The sequence below is a fragment of the Musa acuminata genome, chromosome BXJ3-8 (genome assembly GCF_036884655.1).
Source record: "Musa acuminata AAA Group cultivar baxijiao chromosome BXJ3-8, Cavendish_Baxijiao_AAA, whole genome shotgun sequence".
Taxonomy (NCBI): Eukaryota; Viridiplantae; Streptophyta; class Magnoliopsida; order Zingiberales; family Musaceae; genus Musa; species Musa acuminata.
The window spans coordinates 708,846-727,007 of record NC_088356.1 but is presented as its reverse complement, the minus strand read 5'-3'; the positions used below and the strand labels follow the sequence as shown (position 1 = coordinate 727,007).

Sequence of the window (18,162 nt, the reverse complement as noted above, 5' to 3'; positions counted from 1 at the left end):
GTTAGTCGTGGCATCGCACGTATAAAACTTGTAAACAGCAAGCAGAAACAAGATCGAATGTCACAACTTGATGTCACTGTCAACGTCAAAAAAAGGACATTTTTGTGTTGGAAATGCGAGGAAGAACATGACGAGATGAAAATATTTCATGTTTCACTCAAAAATCTTAGACAACTATATGTTCCATGATCTAACACATGGAGCTTATATAGTCTCCATAGATATTACCAATCACTCTTCTCCAATAGACTCTTTCAAGAATCAATAGTAAATTTGATTTATTCTTCTATCAGAAAGTCTTTAATGCATTGACCTCTTGATATAATGAATCTCTTTATGATATCTGGACATGTTTAATTCTATCATAAAGATATTAGACAAATCATACTTAAAATATATATAATCATAGAAATGAACAGTTAAAGAAGTGAATTCGAATAGTGTCTCAACTAAATGAAATTAATACTAGGGAAGCAGTCTATTTTTAGTTGTTAGCTCAGTCGTCGTGAAGCAACGCTACCATCAACCATGACAATAACGAAGCCAAGGAAAACATGTTGTGCAAGTCATAGAAGGCTGCACTTGTGTCGGAATCAATTGCTAACACATTTTTTCTTACTGTAGCTCGTACGTAGAGAGTTTCTAAGCTTGGTCCACAAGTGAGTTGAGATGAGAAGGAAAAAGGAGATGGAAACAAAGAAGGAAAACGATGGTTGTTGTTGTATGTGAGGCTAAACAAACCACAAGAACCATGAGGTGTGAAGAAAGATATCATCAGATTGATGTTATCACTTTAAAAATTAAAAAGGAAATTCAAAATTCTGATATGTTTAAACAGTAAACAGGCATTGAAGACAGAATCAGATTTGAGTTGAGACCATACTGATACTGTCATTATCATAAACAGACAAATACTGTTCTCATATTAAGCCCAAAAATGTAACTGGAAAAGGTCACTGTCAAATACTTTTTAGCCAGTGTCTAATGCTTGAACTTTCTTCAATTCCTGTGCGAGTTTGGTTCGGACATGATACTTGTCCATCCCATTTACCCACGGCATTAATCTTACCAGAATTTGCCAGGAGAATTGCTAGCCTTTTTCTTCCTGCCGCCAAAACCTGGTGGTGTGCCCTCTTATCTCTTTGGTGTTTACTTTCTTATCCTCGAAGCCATATACACTATGCTATTTCGACGTGGTGCGGGACAAGAAGCACAGACTTGTTCCTTTTGTTCTCTCCTCTACACCTTAGTGTTTGCTTGATTAGTATGAAAGCAAGCATCGAGTCATTTATTTAGAAAGATTAATTGGAGTAGGAAGATGATAGAGATTTGTTTTGGCTATAATGGTATATAGTCCCATCATATTCTCATCCATAAAGCTATCTTATCTTTTTCACTGGTTTTAGTCTAGAATCTAAGGTCTTCCAAATTTATCGACGTTCTTTCTCAATTGCAGAATCTCACATACAAGCTAATTAAACGCGGCTAACTTTCGCTAGGAAATGAGAAGGACGAGATCTCGAGGAAAATGGGATAGCTTCCTTGCAAAACTAAGAAAAGAAAGATAGGATCGGAAGGTCTCCTATCAAGATCTTCGGTTGGGAGGAAGCTTTGCTCACTAGCCAATAACCATGAAACCACTTGTAGGATCAAAACCAAGGAAGCAGTAAGTCATTCTTTATTTTTTATTTTATCCCTTCTGCTGCTTTTGTTTCTTTCGAAAGCATGCAGTTGTAGACTTCCATATATTGTGGCAACAGGCATTAGTCCTCACAACTGGGAAGATTCTTGTGATTTTGGTCCTCACAATTTCATGTGAAAAGGACCTGCATATTCCCGCAAATCCCATCTCATCTTTCCTATTACTGACATCATTCTCTTTGTCACCAACAAAAGATGCCGCGCCTAGTCCAAAACAATTTGCTGGCTCTTAGACAATAAGAACTTCCGTTGATATTCTCCACGGTGAACCTGTGAAACAGACTTGCCAGTTGAAGGCAGGCACTGCGATTCCAGCTTGGCATTTTACTCTGTGAAATGATAATCCATGAACAAATTCGACTTCGCCACGGACCAGAAGTTAATGGCCACCTTCCATTAGAGGGGGATCGAAAGGGTATAGAATTTTTGTTCTCCCAGTCACAGCAAGGCGCCATGATCAAATCAGGAGATGTTGGAAGATGGCTTTTGTGTTCTCCTGAGGTATATCTTACTGTTGGATGGCTGTCTAAAAGAAGTGCAAAAATGTCAAGTAGCGTTCGGAATCTCTAAAAAAGCATTCTTCGTGCTCCATCTTAAGCGTTTAGCACGAAAGCTAGCAGATCATCTGATTTGACGACCTGGTGGAATGAAGCTTGCTTAAGGTTTCCATGTAGCACAATTCATGGAATGCTGCAGGTAGCAGATTCAACACTCGAATTATAATTGCCTTTCCACCCATACTTGAGCGAAACTACGACTTCTTAGTGACTCCGGCTGGCAGCCTCGTCAGCCTCGGAGGCTGAGAATTGTGTTTCTTCTCACATATCAAACCACTAACCGTGGCAAGCGGAAAAGCTTTGTTTGGTAATCGATGGACGACACATGCTTTTTGAGTCGTGAAGTTTCTCGAGTTGATCGTGCTTACTTAGCATGCCATTAATGACACGGATTAACGATTGGCATACACACGTTCTTTTCTTTTCCTTTTTTCTTGAGAGAGAAAAGGCTGGACTTATGATACGTGGCTGTTGTGTAGGAGACGTCCTGACGGCCATAGCAGAGTGCCACCACGGAGAGGAAGGCTCGAGGACTTGTTTGGAGGGGAAGCACTGAACTCCCCCTCTGGCTTCCACTTGGCTTTGCCCATACTCTCTACATTGTTCCATTATTGAGCTTGCTTTAGATGCATAGGTTGGCCAAGAATAGGCAGTGGTGGCGTTGTTGCTTAGGCCTTTCTTTTCATGACGAGGGGACTGTAATGTGTCATCATTCTGTGACAAGGATACATGAGACCGTGAGAGAAGCATCATATCATTCAGCTGAACTTACTTGCCTGCACTGGACCACTTGTCCTCCTCCTTTACTGACCATAGATATGTTGAGGATCTCTTTATCCCTCTTGCTCGGTACCATTTCAGGGGTTCGGAAGATGGAGGAGGGTTCAAGAACAATAATGTGGCCACTTGAACTAGTGGGATGTGGATGGAAGGCATGCATGCCGTCCTTTTTCTTTGCGAACAAGGGAAGGGTGGTTAAGAGGAGGCCCCGAGTGCATGCTTCTGTGGCCTTGCCAAATCCCTACTCAACCCAACAATGTGGATAAGGGTCGACCATATCCCGTAGCTCCGATCTTTTCCCCTGATCCAGCTCAGACTTAACTTTCTGAGGACGAAGTCTCGCGGAGCCTCCTCTCCCTCCGCCATTCGTCAACTTGCCGCAGCTGCAGCTGCCTTTAAGCCCTTCTTCTTCCTAAACCACACCGACATGGTGTACTCTGCTGCTTCGTGTTTGTTTCGTGAACTTTCCCAACGCATGGAAGAGGGCGGGCGTCCAAGTTGTCAAGGTGCTCCCTGGCCGATCTGATCCAGCGTGACGTGCCCAAGTTGCATGCTTGCCTGAGAACAGCTGTTGGCAACCCCTCGCGAGCCCACTAAGGATGGGATCGGCTTGTGCCTCTTGCGAGGGGGCGTGCAAGGCGGCCGAGGGGAAAGGTACAGTAGCTGGAGCCAAGTTTGGCACTACAAGGAATCTGCCACTGCCTCCACCTTGGACCACCTCTTCCTCACCTGTATCCTTCTCATGTCGTCCTAGCCTAGGTTGTGGTAACCCCAGTGAGTTACCCACCCCTCGTGCCCACTGCCGTCGATGTGACATCTTGGTGAAGCCATGCTGATGCGGCGCATCCTTGTTGGTCGCCTACCTTATCGTGGTCCACCAAACAATGTCGTCTGCTAAGATGGTCTGTTTCCACGTTTGACTAGTCAACTCTAGGATTTGATGTCCCGCAAATGCATGAAACGCAGCAAGTACTCTTTGACATCCAATCTAGCTTAGCATCCCCCAAGACACAATCTCCATCACCAACTCGCGTGTACTGGTTGGTGGCTCGAGGGTAAGACCGCAAAGGGTTCTTGGCTCGGCTCCCCTCTATGGTTAACCCATCCGGTCTCAATCGGTGTCGTATAACGAACGTTTACTTTTCCGGCGAGGAATCTGACTAAGCTCGATCGGTCTCCATCTCCGTAGATGAGATACATAGCACGCAAGTAAATCATGGATGATGTCAGCAACGTAAGCCACGACGGATGAACGCGAGACGCGTGATGGGTACACTACACGGCGTCACCATGTGACGGTACACACGCGAGCTGCGACCGTGACTCGTGCCTCTAGTCGTACCGTGAGGCAGGCAGCGCGTAGCATAGATCCCCCCCCCGGTAGCGGTCAACAGCAGAGGACGGTTGGGGGTGGGGCCGGACTGGCGCCGGCCAATGGGAGCGTACCGCGTGACTCACCCGTCCCGCGGCGTATGCACCCCACACCCCTCTCCCTTCGGGACCCACGGCCGCCTGCCGGTCGGCAGTACGGCGTCCGTACATCAATAATGAATGGGCCAGAGTCAAGTGGTGGGCCACCTCTTGTCTCCCTCCTCCTCCTCATCCTGCGTGGTAATGGGGAGTGGTGAGTGGTGGTGCCATTTGCAAGCCAAATCCCACACAGTGTCGACGGAGGTGACGCGGCATCAGATTGAGCCATGATGAGGAGCACGAAAACTTCGCCAATCACAACATCGAGTTAGGCCACAACTTTTGCACGTGGTCGTTGCTTGTGTGTATCGCACTACTCATCATCCTATCTATCCTACGCTGTCGCATACGCCTACAAAACGACAAACGGATAAATGTACACTGATACATCATTCTCGCAGACACTACACGCCAATGAGAGGATGTGGAATCGAGAACAGTGGGTCCCATGTGAAGCCCACCGCATATGGGGGAAGCTTCGAATCTTTAAAAGTCGATACAACATGGCCAAGAATGTGCTCCGAGGTATCCAAGCCGCCACCATCGGAACTACCAACGAAGACTGCTGTACCCCACGGGCTCCACTTACGCCAGCTGAGCTGGAGGGCACGTACGATGTGAGCCATGTGTGAATGAGGTTCGCATGAGCATGTAGCATTCTCCCACGACTACCGGCGACTCGCGATGCACCACATGCATGCTTCCATCACAGTGTCGTGTCCCTCCACACTCCCAAAACATTGATAATGAAGAAGAAGAAGAAGAAGAAGACGATTCGAGATGGAAACAAGTGCTGCAAGAGTATCACCACACGCGATGCCTACTTGCACCTCAAAACGCAACGTCAGACCACATTTGACTTCAGCTCCATCTTTCCATATTTTTCGTAAAGACACGCAAAGTCCAAAGTCTCATTTATTGAACCACAGATACCTGTCATGGCCTAATTCTAACACAAAATTTTCTCTTTAGCCCCTAATTCTAATAAGTGAAAGGATATGATAGGCGAACGTGTCAACAACTAGTTTGGTTAGTAAGAACTTTGATGGTTTACCGTAAGATTTTGATAGAACTCAGCACTCTCCATCGGGACGGACCAATGGAATTGGAGTCAGCGCTGAGCGAGCTTTGCCGGTTGCAGCATGATAGCTCCCATCATTTTCCGTAGCCCTGATGGTTGGCCGGCAGCTGAAATCAACGAGTGGCTCATTAATGACAACGGTTGACCTAAAAAAGAGCTTTGACATTTTTGCCGCTCGAGAAGGTGATTCTGCCAAAAACGTCCGGATCCTCTTCGATTATTGTCCGGATGCAATTATGACGGTGTGATGGCATTCAAAATCGACGAAGAAAAGATGTCTTCCTTGAAGAAGAGAGAACGCAGGCAGTAAGCAGACTCCAGACAGCAAACGTGAAGAGCGCAAACCTTAGGATTCATGTAATGATGTCATGCATACTTGTGCATGTGTATAGTAGCACGAAGTTAGTCTGCGTAGAAGAAGGGTTGACTTGAAACGAGGAATAGAGTAGCAAGAAATGTGTTGTCGAGGCACCGACATCAAAGAACATGACATGCGTTTCTCACGGAAACAAGACGTGGAGTATAGCACCGATTGGTTGAAGTTTCTTTCACTACTTCTGGGGGGTCAAAACATGTACAGCTTCCAAAACTATGGACTACCAATCAGTCGATGAACTGAGACTAATTTATGCTCTTTGAGCAACGACAGCTTTTATGTTCTTCGTCTCATCGAGCACATGAAATCTCAACACGAAATACGAAATAAAATCTACACAAAATACGAAAGAAAAATACGAAAGAAAAAGCTACAGAAAATAAAATTTATATATTCTTAGGAATCTGACATTCCCTATTGTATTAAAACATAACTTTGGTTTTCGTAAACGAGTTGGTTTGGAATTGAAATTTGGACGATCAAATCCTTCGTCTAACTCACATCCTCCAAGATTAGTTTCTTTTTACATGTTTGAATATATCTTAAGATTTATAATAATATTTGAATATATCTTAAGATATATCTTTATTCATCGATATGATATATAATCTCACACGACACCGAAGCCATTATTGTCATCCTTTTCATCATTGTCATCACCTACATTAACGTTATCGTTGTGGTCTTATCCCTGTCAATATTATCACGTTCATGTATCATTTAACCCACCACGACTATTATGGGGACAATAATATCATCACATTTAATCATATTTATTATGATCCCCGTCAAATGCGGCCACCATGCAATTAACCTAAATAGTCACTAGTAATTGCTATCACCATCTTGTTAATAGGTACTGATATGTCATTGTTATGTCATGTGTCCCATCGATTAGTGAGTTGACTTGGCTGGTTTATTATCGAAAGTGCATTAATATCTCTTGCTAACGTGGGGAGCCGACATAGCGAACCGACATAGATGATCCGCTGAGGAGACGAATCACCGATGGCGATCTAACCTAGAGGCCGAGAAGTAGGGCAGAGGAATGGGGATCTTCCCTACTGCATGTTTATTTGGATCGTCCTCCGGTCATAGGGTTGCCTCATGACGACGGGGTCGTCTCCTGGTCGTCGGTAGTCCTGCACGATAGGTCTGCACCAGGAGGCTTCCCGACTTGACACCTCTGATACTTAAGTTAGTGCAAGGTGAAGGAGGAGAAAGATAACAATATCAAGTGTGTAAATGAGATAATAGAGAGATTATTGCCTACTTAGCCCCATCTTGGCCTAGGGCATGATTTTTATACTTGGGCATCGAGTGGTTTGCACAGGCATTACCCTATGCAATAGAGGAATTAAGAGAGAAGATTGTTGTCCGTCATTAATGCAGACACGTAGCTCGAGATGTCAGAGATGGTTAGGAAGGCTAGGGCATGCTGTAATTGAGATCTTGAAATAAAGAGTCCCCAAAGATATAGAAATTTGTGATGTCCTATCATTAAGAAAGAGAAGACGGTCGTCATAAAGGGAGTTGAATATAGCTTGTTAGGATTGCCTTACTTATTATAAACGAGGGTTAAAAGAGAGTATATTAGGATTACCTTCCTAATGAACGAGAAGGAAGCTCATGTTTCTCTCTTTCGAACAGTGAATGGAGTTACTTGAAGGACGTCACTTTCTCTATGCTTATGTGATGCGTGTGTTGCTTTGTCGTAGGTTCGTTTCGATTATCGTGAGGTGAATGATGCCCCTCCGTGGGAGTATTTGCTCGCTTTGAGTTGGAGCGATGGATTGTTTACCTAAGGGGTTTGGCTCAGTTGCTTTTAAGTAGGACTACTTCTTGTGGGGTTTGGTTCGACCGCTTTTAAGCGGGAGGATGGACCTGTCATAGGATTCGGCTCGACCCCTTTTGAGCGCGAGGATAGATTTGTCATGGGATTCAGCTTGACCGTTTTTTAGCGGAAGGATAGGCCTGTCATGCGATTCAGCTCAACCGCTTTTGAGCCGGAGGATAAACCTATCATGAGATTTCGTTTTATATATATATCACAAATTTTATAGTGTCTCGGTCAGGTTAAAAGTGAGATTAAAATTTGAGTTTCTTGTGTAAACCATCGTCACGATGGTCAAGAAACAAACCGTAAAATATAAACAAATCTTTTGATGGAATGCCGTCTTCAACGTATATTCTTAAAAAAAAAAAAACTTAATGACTTTGCAAGTTGAAGCCTTAGAAACAATTCATTGGATATTCTCAATAAAGTCATTGTACATAGAAAAAGACAGGTATGTTGAATCTTGTTTTTCTCAGGAATGTACCTAATATTTCAACTTTTCAAAAGGTAGTATTACTTTCACAATGTGTATGTTGGAATCCTGTTTAATGAAAGGATGCACCTCATGCCTCTACTTTTCCAAGAGGTGATTCACATAGGATGGTGTTTGGATGCGACACGGAACATCTCAGTGGTGGATGAAGGAGACGATTCAAAGCCCAAACTCATGTTAATCACAAAGCAGAAAGAACAAAGCAACAGAACAAGAAGGAAAAGAAAAAAAAAAAGTCGGAAGGGAGTGGTGTCAAGTTAGGACACTCAGAAGCTGACAGTAACCAACACAATATTTTCTCCTCAGCTTGGGAGAAATAGAAATATAATACAGAAACCAACTCAGTGCAAGCTTCTTCAGCCCATGAAAATGGATGAACAAATATTCCAATATATTTCAGGCAGTGATCAAGGCAAAGTGTGACATGCTAATATGGTCTAGACATGATGAATTCAGAAAATTGAAGAAAAAATTAACCTGGCCACATAATGAATTCAGTATATAATTCACTTGGATGACAAAAAGAAAAGAAAAGAAAACTATGAACCTGAAAAAGGACCAACTGAATAAAAACTTTTCATAAAATCACAATTGCAAACATTATATATACTTACATATACATTGGGTTGCTTGCAAATCAAATCTTATTAAGAGCAACAGGCCTATCCTAATGCACATCCCACATCTACAAGAACCCTGTTTTCAAGTATGTCACTGTCTGAGTGCCATGCAAGTTTCCTGCAGCCATGTTGCTGGTACCATACCCACTGCCTGACCTACTTCCTGTATTCTTTCCCAGCTTCCAGCTTCACCCTAACTGGAAGGCCAATGGTGCAGTGCAGCATGCAATTCCCCTAGTTATATCTGGTGAAGCTTCACCAAGGTCATCATCCATGCAGTCCTCCATCTTTGCATTGCGTAGACCTTCAAGATCACGAATCTGTGTGACTGCTTTTAATTCATCCCAAGTCACAAGCTTCCTACCCGTCGCCTCTGCTTTGTTTGGACTCATGAAACCTCCACTTCCAGAACTTGGTTGAAATCTTTGTTCTTGTAGTTCCCTTGCGTGGATCTTGTTCCTCGAGGGAGGAATGCTCATAAAGAAAATCTATTTGAAATTCTCCACCAATATGCGATCCTCTGTTGTACAGGTTAGCTCTCCTCTGTTGTTGTACGGATTAGGTCTTCGTTCATAACAGTGTCTAAAGTTTTTATCAGTTGTCTAACCAAAATATTATCAAACAAAATCATAGAAACATAATTCCTTCTATTTGGATACATATATGCAAATAACAAGGGCTTGCACAAGTAAAAATATATATAGGACCAACATCAATCCAGGATCCAAACCAACATTTGAGGACACTGAAAAGTATTCAAATATTATTCATATATATATAACCTGTGCAGTTTATAATCATACATCACATCACTCGATAATTCAAGAAACTCAAAACCAACTTAACAAAACATTAACCACACTTATAAATCCATCAGTGTGAGAATCTATGCAATCGCAAAACCAACCATTTACCACAAGTTCATATCGTCAGAAAACTAAACTTACCATTCTAAAATCCCAAACATGAGAGGTCTTTTAAACGTTTACATGATATATCAATTCAAATTTATCGACAACATTTCATTACACGCAAAATGTACTTATACAATAACAATATAACAACCCACAAAGACTTGCACACAGGTCGAAGAATATATAGGACCAAGCTTGGGACAATAACTTGGTTTTGGTACTAGGCTTAGCTCAAAACTTCAGAAAAAAATCATTTACTCCCACTATATATGAGGTTAATTGGGTAAGCTAGGCAGTGTTAGGCTACACTCTCTTGGGGTTTGGCCTCCATAAGAGTATTGACCTGAATAACCATGATACATCTTGGTTCAATTTCTCAATGGTGGTTAGTGTTAGCATTACCCCTTTTTCGGCTTTATAGGCAAATAAGCTTTCTTAATTGTCAGTGATCCTTTGGCACCACCAATCTTAATTTAGAAAGACATGTAAGACTCTCACCACTCTTATTCTTCTGTAACTTTTTTTCTTTTTCCTTCTATTCATTCTTTTTCTCACTCCTTTTCCTTCTTTCATTCACCACCAATCTAGACCTCCCGAGACCTTGCACCCTTTATTTTCATTCTTTACACTTTCGTGGCATGCTGCCATAGCCATATCAATGGCACCTATAAGTATCATAAAAGGAATCCTTTCTGGTAAAATATAGAAAGGGAAAATGCAGTTGCTCTTTCACAATATTTCCTTTGCATTCGATACAAAACCCAGATTTAGAAAGTAGAAAGTAATAATAGGTCTAGGCATTATAAAATGATAATGAAAAGGCAAATGAGGCAACAGAAGACTAAACAAAAGGAAAACCGATGAGAATAAAGGATTTCTGGTGTACCTACTATGGCACTGTAAATCCAAGCAAAATATAGGATGAGCTTGAAAGGAATTAAACTAAGTCATATAAGATAATATACAGGACCTAATGGTACAAGTAGAACCAGTACGTGAAAACCCTAGCTATGGTATAACTAAATGCGCGAAAGATAAGGTCATGGATTTAAGGTTCTCGATAAAATGATTACTAGACTAAAGCAAGTTGATGCACAAAAAACTAAAAGAAAAACAACAATAAATATTGACAAAAGCTTGTGGACGAATACAAAGAATCCCAAGAGTTTAACTTTAAGTTTCTATTTTAGACCGTAGATACACCAATGACATCTTCAATCTACTCAAAAGTTCTCCAATGGTAAAATAGGGTCAGCTCTGTTCGTATTGTATCAGGCTATCATGGTAAATACACCATAAATACAGATTGGTTTCTTCTCAGATGCTGCAATTATTCAAGAGACTCAAAACAGGAAACCAAATGGATATACGAAGCCTTTTGTAGGTCATAAGGTGCTCTTGATTTGCTTTTTCTTTGAAAGTAACATGAAATAACAAAGTGAGTAGTATGAACAATTGTAGTATTTGTTTGTTGTTGTAAATCACTGTCTAGTATATATCAGAGTAGACCTCACAGAAATTAAGCATCCTAGTTATCACATTATGGTTGTTCTAATGGAATTGCACTGCAGAAGAACGACCAATCCGTTCACAGAAATTAAGCATCCCAATAACGAATACCATGTTACAGAAATGCAATGCTGAACAATGAGTTGAACTGTTCTGCAAATTGTTTCCTCCCTCCTTTTTAACTATACAAAAACTAACGCATTAATAAGACAGCATCATAAAACTAAACACCACAACAAAACCAACAAGGAACTTGGTACTGAATTAAATTACTGACAGAATCATACACAACAGGGGTTTCTATTTGGATTTTCATTTTAGATGGCAATCAAACGAAGTCAAAAATTGAGAAACTTAAATTTCACACACAAGGTGTAGAACTAGAAATTAGATGACACTTCAAATTCACATTCCAACTTATCTCTTATGTTTGCAGACGAAATACTGATTGCCTTTAGAGGAGACCACAAATCCCGTACCAACTTCTCTTTCTTGTCAGGACAGAATACAGGAGCGAGCAGGTGACCCAACCGCCAATATCTTCTTCAAATATATAAAATCGAAAAAGAAAAGAGAGAAACTTTAGATATTAAACATAGAAGATAGATGCAGCCTTGGTCAAGCTATCTATTTTCTCCTACGCAAGAATCACGAGAAAACCCTAATTACCCCCCAAACAACAAGCTCGAGAAGCGACGGTCAAACTTCGACGAAACAGATGAACGTTGACTTACTCTTCCCTTCCAGACCTCGTATACTCTCGGAGCGCCCGCGTCCACTGCTCCTGCTCCAACGCTGACTTACTATCCCTTCCCTTATATCACGATGAAAAAGGATGAGAATAGCATCGATATCGACACTTTCTTTCTCGAGACAATAATGGCATCTTTTAGTTTCATCCAATGGAAAATATATTTTGAACTAATTACATATTTAATTACTTTTAATATCTTAATTTTTATATTTTAAATAAGTTCGGAGATCACAGATGATTATTGTGGATGAGAAGAGTATTTTAAATAAGGACTGTTTTACATCTGTATCGATGTCATGTAATTATTGAACGATTGCTCTATAAAAAAAATGTATCGATATATATATATATATATATATATATATATATATATATATATATATATATATATAATTTTGAAAAAATATATATAAGGGCTTTGCAATATATAAAAGAATCTATATATAACTAAGCATAGAGATTTAATTACTCGGATACTACTATTAACACGTAAACGAAAACTTACCTTATATTAGATGTGAGTTATTTGAAATCTAAATTATATCATGTTCTATTTATAAAGGATCATTTCACACTTTGAGCTCACTTTTGTGTTTCTGATTTACCACAATTTCTATATTATTTACATGATTGAAGTAGATGAAAGTTGACATAATTAAAAAATACTATTGAACCATAGTAAAACTATCATTATGAGTCATATTAATTACAAAACTAATGTTATGATATATGAAAGGAAATATGTCAATTTGATAATTTATAATTGTCATAACTCATTTTAGTTATTTACTTGATAATAATATATAAGTTTAATAATTATATGAAAGATTTGGTATAATAATCTTTTTTTCTGAAAGGATAAGCGGTGAAAGTGAGATATGAGATCATGACTTTAGGATAATCTATCAGGGTCTTTATTGATTAAGTTAACCGATAAATTTGACATAAAAGTAAGAGAATATTAGAATTAACATGATCAAAATGACTTTTAGATTAATGATATTTAATGATGATCAGATAAATGACTTAAATCCAATCGGCCAATGAGGAAGACAAATCTGATATGAATTATTATATTTATCAATGAGAGCGGATGTGACCTTTGGATAGGTGTGTCTTAATAATAGATAAAGAATACAACATTTAGATAGGTACATCTTAATAATGGATAAATATTAAGAATATAACATTTAGATAGGTACATCTTAATAAATATATAACGAGTTGTTCAATTGAATCTCTATTAAACCCTAATAATGCCAGGTTGTTCAATTCAAACCCCAACTCATAAAAAAGACAAAACAAGATGTGGCTGCCACGTCCACGGCACTGCGTCAATCATGACGAGGATGAAAACAACTGCGCATGTCGCGTTAAGTGCCACAATTATTTGGAATAGTCGCCACCTCCTCCCAAAGCTGAATCCTTGCTGTCGTCCACAACGCAGATGAGCCTCGCGTCTCCTCTCCCACGTTGGCAAGGGCCATGGCACCGACTGTGTGACCACTCACTCACTCTCTTTGTCTCGGACAACATCATGCCACCAACTACGTCGTCAGATGATGCGTCGTCCACTTCAGCTCTCGACCGAGCCAGCTTTGTGCACCCAAAAGACCTCAATAAATGTTGTTGATGTGGTGGACCTGCAAATAAAGCTTTGGGAGACGTGTTGATTACCTGGGTCAACTTTGTCAGAGTCAAAAACTCGACACGCAGGCGCCACCTCATTCCCCCACGGCCCGCGGACCTTGTCGTTGCCCCCCTCCTCAAGTTTCGTGCGAGACGGAAACGTACATGGCGGCGTGACGTGGCGTCGGGTCAGGCGGCTTCCACATCCACGAAATGCACGCGTCGATGGATCAGATCGGGAACAGATCAGATTCCCAACTATTAAGACTCTCCATGGCTGGAGGACCACGGGACCCACGACCGGTCCATGCCTCCAAGCCAATAATAGGGAAGGTAGCTTTGACAAGTAAGCGACCACAACTGACGCCGCCGTTACTTGCAATCCGCCATCTCTTCCCTGTCCGCCTTTAAAACAGCGCTTCCGTCTCTCACGACCAGTTGAGCGTCCGTCCGATTTCACGAATCTTTAGGGAGTTTGAGAGAGCGGTCCGGCCGGCTTAACAATGGCTCTCAAAGTCGTGCACGTGATGGAGGTCCCCAGCCTCCACCAGGTCCCGGAGACTCCATCCGCGGCCGCCCTTCTTCCCAGGGAGGCGGCGCGGGGGTTCGTGGTGCTGGGGCACCGAGGGAAGGGGATGAACGCGCTGGAATCAGCGGACCTGCGGATGAGGGCCGTGAAGGAGAATTCCCTCCTCTCCTTCAACCGCGCCGCCCTCTTCCCCATCGACTTCGTCGAGTTCGACGTCCAGGTACAATTGATTACCATCTCTCTCTCTCTCTCTATCTATCTCCTGAATCGCTGGGGCCAATCTTTAACGACGCTTGGATTCGCGTGATCTGATCGGCTACCTCTTTCGTTTTCCCCCCGGTTCGAAACGCGACCGGTTTTCTTTTCTCCGGTCCGATCTTTTTTTCCCCTTAAAACTCCATGGTTCCCATGGCTGCAACCCAATCAAGTAGGTTTTGGTTTGGAGTTGACGGCGTTGGCAGTTTTATGTCTTAGTCCATGTTATAGATCGATCTTAGCATGTAAATTTTGGGTACTGATCTTTTTGTTTTTTGTTTTCGTCTCTTTTGCTTTTCTTCAATAAAAAGAAAGTTTAGCTGAGGAAGAACTTTAGAAGACAACCATCAAGTGTCATTTTTGTAGGTGACCAAGGATGACTGCCCCATCATCTTCCACGACGATATCATCCTCACTGAAGATTCTGTACGTTTTTTCTTCCCCTTCATCCATATTTATTTCTGTTTGTCTTAGTCAATGCATTTATTGTGCTATCATTTGGCTTCGGAGCGCCTGCAGGGCAAAATCTTGGAGAAGCACGTCACCGATCTTTACTTGGAAGAATTCCTTTCCTATGGTCCTCAACGAGAGCCCGGCAAGGTATACTTGTTCGAACCAAGATTGCAGCTCGTGACATGTTGCATGAGATTCTTCATGCATGAAGGGGCGTGCTGCTGTTCTCCCAGGTTGGCAAATCATTGCTCAGAAAAACCGACGACGGGAGAGTGTTGAAGTGGAACGTGGACGACGACGACTCCCTCTGCACGCTGCAAGAGGCATTCGAGAATATCGACTCGCGTCTGGGCTTCAACATCGAGCTCAAATTCATTGACCACGCGGTGTATCTCGCTCGAGATCTTACCCATGCTCTTGAGGCGGTTTTGAAGGTATCCTCTCCCTCCGAAGAAAGTTTAAGCGGTTGGCCCTGTCGAATGTTCGCGACTTATCTTGTCTTCGTTAGGTCGTTTACGAACATGCAAACGGTAGACCCATCATCTTCTCGACCTTTCAACCTGACGCGGCACAGCTGTTGAGGAAACTCCAGACTGCCTACCCTGTAAGTAGATAATTTTGTTGCATTCGATAATTGAAGAGTTAAGCAGACGAGCTGTTTAACGGTGACATGGAACCAGGTCTTCTTCCTTACCACTGGAGGCACCGAAACATCTGATGATGTGAGAAGAAACTCACTGGACGAGGCCATCAAGCTGTGCCTGGCAAGTGGCCTGCAAGGCATCGTTTCCGACGTCAAAGGAGTGTTCAGAAACCCATCAGCGGTGTCAAGCATCAAAGCATCCAACCTTTCCCTCCTGACTTATGGCCACCTCAAGTATGCCCGGCGATGCATGCAGTCTAAACCATTCCGATCTCGGTTGCATTTGCTTGTTCTGAACTCGGTTTCCTCGATTTTACATTTGCAGCAATGTTCCTGAAGCCGTCTACATGCAGCATCTGATGGGCATCGACGGTGTAATCGTGGATCTCGTCGAGGAGATAACGGAGGCTGTTTCAGATTTCATCACACCAACCTCGGTTGCGGAAGAACACGAAGGCTTGTCTGATGCAGTAGTGGAAGCGAGACAGGTGAAGGTGAGAGCGAGACCCGACTTCTCGCAGCGCGAGCTCTCGTTCCTGCTCAAGCTTATACCTGAGCTGGTGCAACATTAATGTCAGTGGAATCCAAGTAGGAAAAGTTTTGTTTAATGATTCACAGACTTCGATAGAACAGCAAGGACATCGATTAGCTTTTCGCTCGACTTGTGAATGTGGTTTTGTTGGTTTACGTGTTCCTCCGCATTGCATGAACCGTAGGACATCAATTAGCGTAGGACATACGAGTGTTACGAGATATTGTCGCAAGATACCATACAGGTATCGTCTTAAAGATAACAAGTTGCTTGAATATTCCAAATAAAACTAGAGAATGATAAAATTACGTTTCAAAGAGGAGAGGTCATTGAGTATTCGAAACTTGGAGAATAGGCCATAAAAAACTATATTTATCTTGTATCCTACGTTGGTTTGAGGATAGAAGATACACGTATCTTGTATCGTATTTTTTGTCGAATAACTAGAGTTTTGTTTATATCTTTTTAATTTTTTTTGTTCTAGAAGAATTCATTATACGCAAAAGGATGTTCTAGCATGCATTGGGTGTGTTAGTTGTTTTTATCCACTAGGGGATGCATCATACATAAAGGGGATGCTTTGGGATGTGTTAAATGATTTATATTATTGCATGTGAAAGGGATGTAAAAGTCATTTCAAATGTTTTCGGATATATTGCATGAAAATGGAATGCATCAACCGCATCATTTGTTTTTTTTTTATCATGGGCGAACACATAATGAGCAAAAGATATGCTTTGACAATCGTTTAGGACTTATATGCTTTGTTTTTATTTTGGGAGAATGCATCATACACAAATGAATATTTTTTTTTATCCAAAATGGACACATCACAAGCAAATTGGGCACTTTGGAATGCATATGATGTTTCATATGATTTTTTTAGATAATTAGTGGATGCATCATATACAAATAGAATACTTTGGTATGCGTCAAGCATCTTTGATATTTATTTTTATTTAGATTAATACATCGTATATAAATGGAAAAAATGAATTATGTAGAGTACTATAAGTACAAAAAAAAAAAAGGGTCTTATGTATACTTAAATTACGAAAAAGAGTTTGTATTTTGATACTAAAGACTTTGATATATAATAAAATGGTTACAAGTTGAAACCTCTAAAGGGGGTAGAAGGGCTCTTTTTCCTTTGACCAAATAAGGGCAAGAGCTTAAGCCTAACTTAGCCTAGTCAAGCATTGGGTTCAACTTGTCCAAGCTAGTCTAGTTGAGCTTTGGACCAAGCGAGACTAACTCGAGTCAAATTGATTCGACTTACATTGACTAATCAAAATCTTTGGATACAAGAAAATCCCTTTATATAGTCGTGTTTTAATAGTAAACACTCATTAGCAAAATGGTAAAAGGTAGAAGTTTCAAAGAACATGCAACTTTCATACAATATTTTGTATAAGACATCTGAATATACTAAAAAAAAATCCATGGTGTACAAAAAAAATTTTTTCTAACGATCATGTTTGAATTGAAATTAATTTTGATTGGATGTTATCCGACACCTAGAATCTTTACCTCCTCTTGTATGATGATTGAGAGTTGAATGTCCTACACATCATAGACTAATAGTATATCGAGTTTCGTGTATTATTTTTTATATAAAGATGATTCTCAAATCCTCTTTTATTTTTATTTATATACACAAAGGTATATATGGACGAGAGGTTTTTGTTCTCCCTATATTTGCATTATATTTATAAGAGGTAAAATTTCTCACGCATTTATGATTATTATTATGACTATAATTTAGCAGATTTTATGAGTAGATTTATTGTGTATGGTTTTTTGGGGTTAACTATATATTACTCTATGTAGTTAATTGCTTTTAGTGTTCTGATCCATATACTTTAAAAAGTTATATTGATATATTTGTAATTACGAAAGTGAAATGATTAGGCCTATTTATCCTAACAATATTAGTTATTATCGATGAAAATATAAAAATAAATGATAAAAAAATAATTTAAAGTTTTGTGATGGACGATATCAATGACAAACGACAGCACCACTAGCA

General features: G+C 40.8%; 1 protein-coding gene and 1 long non-coding RNA gene across 2 annotated transcripts; one reads left to right on the top strand and one right to left on the bottom strand.

The window, feature by feature from the left end:
* Positions 1–8,843: 8,843 nt before the first annotated feature.
* On the bottom strand, positions 8,844–12,188 carry LOC135644442 (uncharacterized). The gene is made up of 2 exons (XR_010498478.1): positions 12,073–12,188; positions 8,844–11,881 (listed from the first exon to the last, which is right to left on the bottom strand). It is a non-coding gene; the product is annotated as an uncharacterized LOC135644442 (long non-coding RNA).
* A 1,937-nt stretch (positions 12,189–14,125) lies between these two features.
* LOC135645427 (glycerophosphodiester phosphodiesterase GDPD1, chloroplastic-like) lies at positions 14,126–16,448 on the top strand. The gene is made up of 7 exons (XM_065163788.1): positions 14,126–14,470; positions 14,872–14,931; positions 15,025–15,105; positions 15,192–15,392; positions 15,467–15,562; positions 15,639–15,835; positions 15,927–16,448. The coding sequence occupies exons 1-7, from the start codon at positions 14,225–14,227 to the stop codon at positions 16,171–16,173; spliced, it is 1,128 nt and encodes a 375-aa protein (XP_065019860.1). The 5' UTR covers positions 14,126–14,224; the 3' UTR covers positions 16,174–16,448.
* Positions 16,449–18,162: the final 1,714 nt, after the last annotated feature.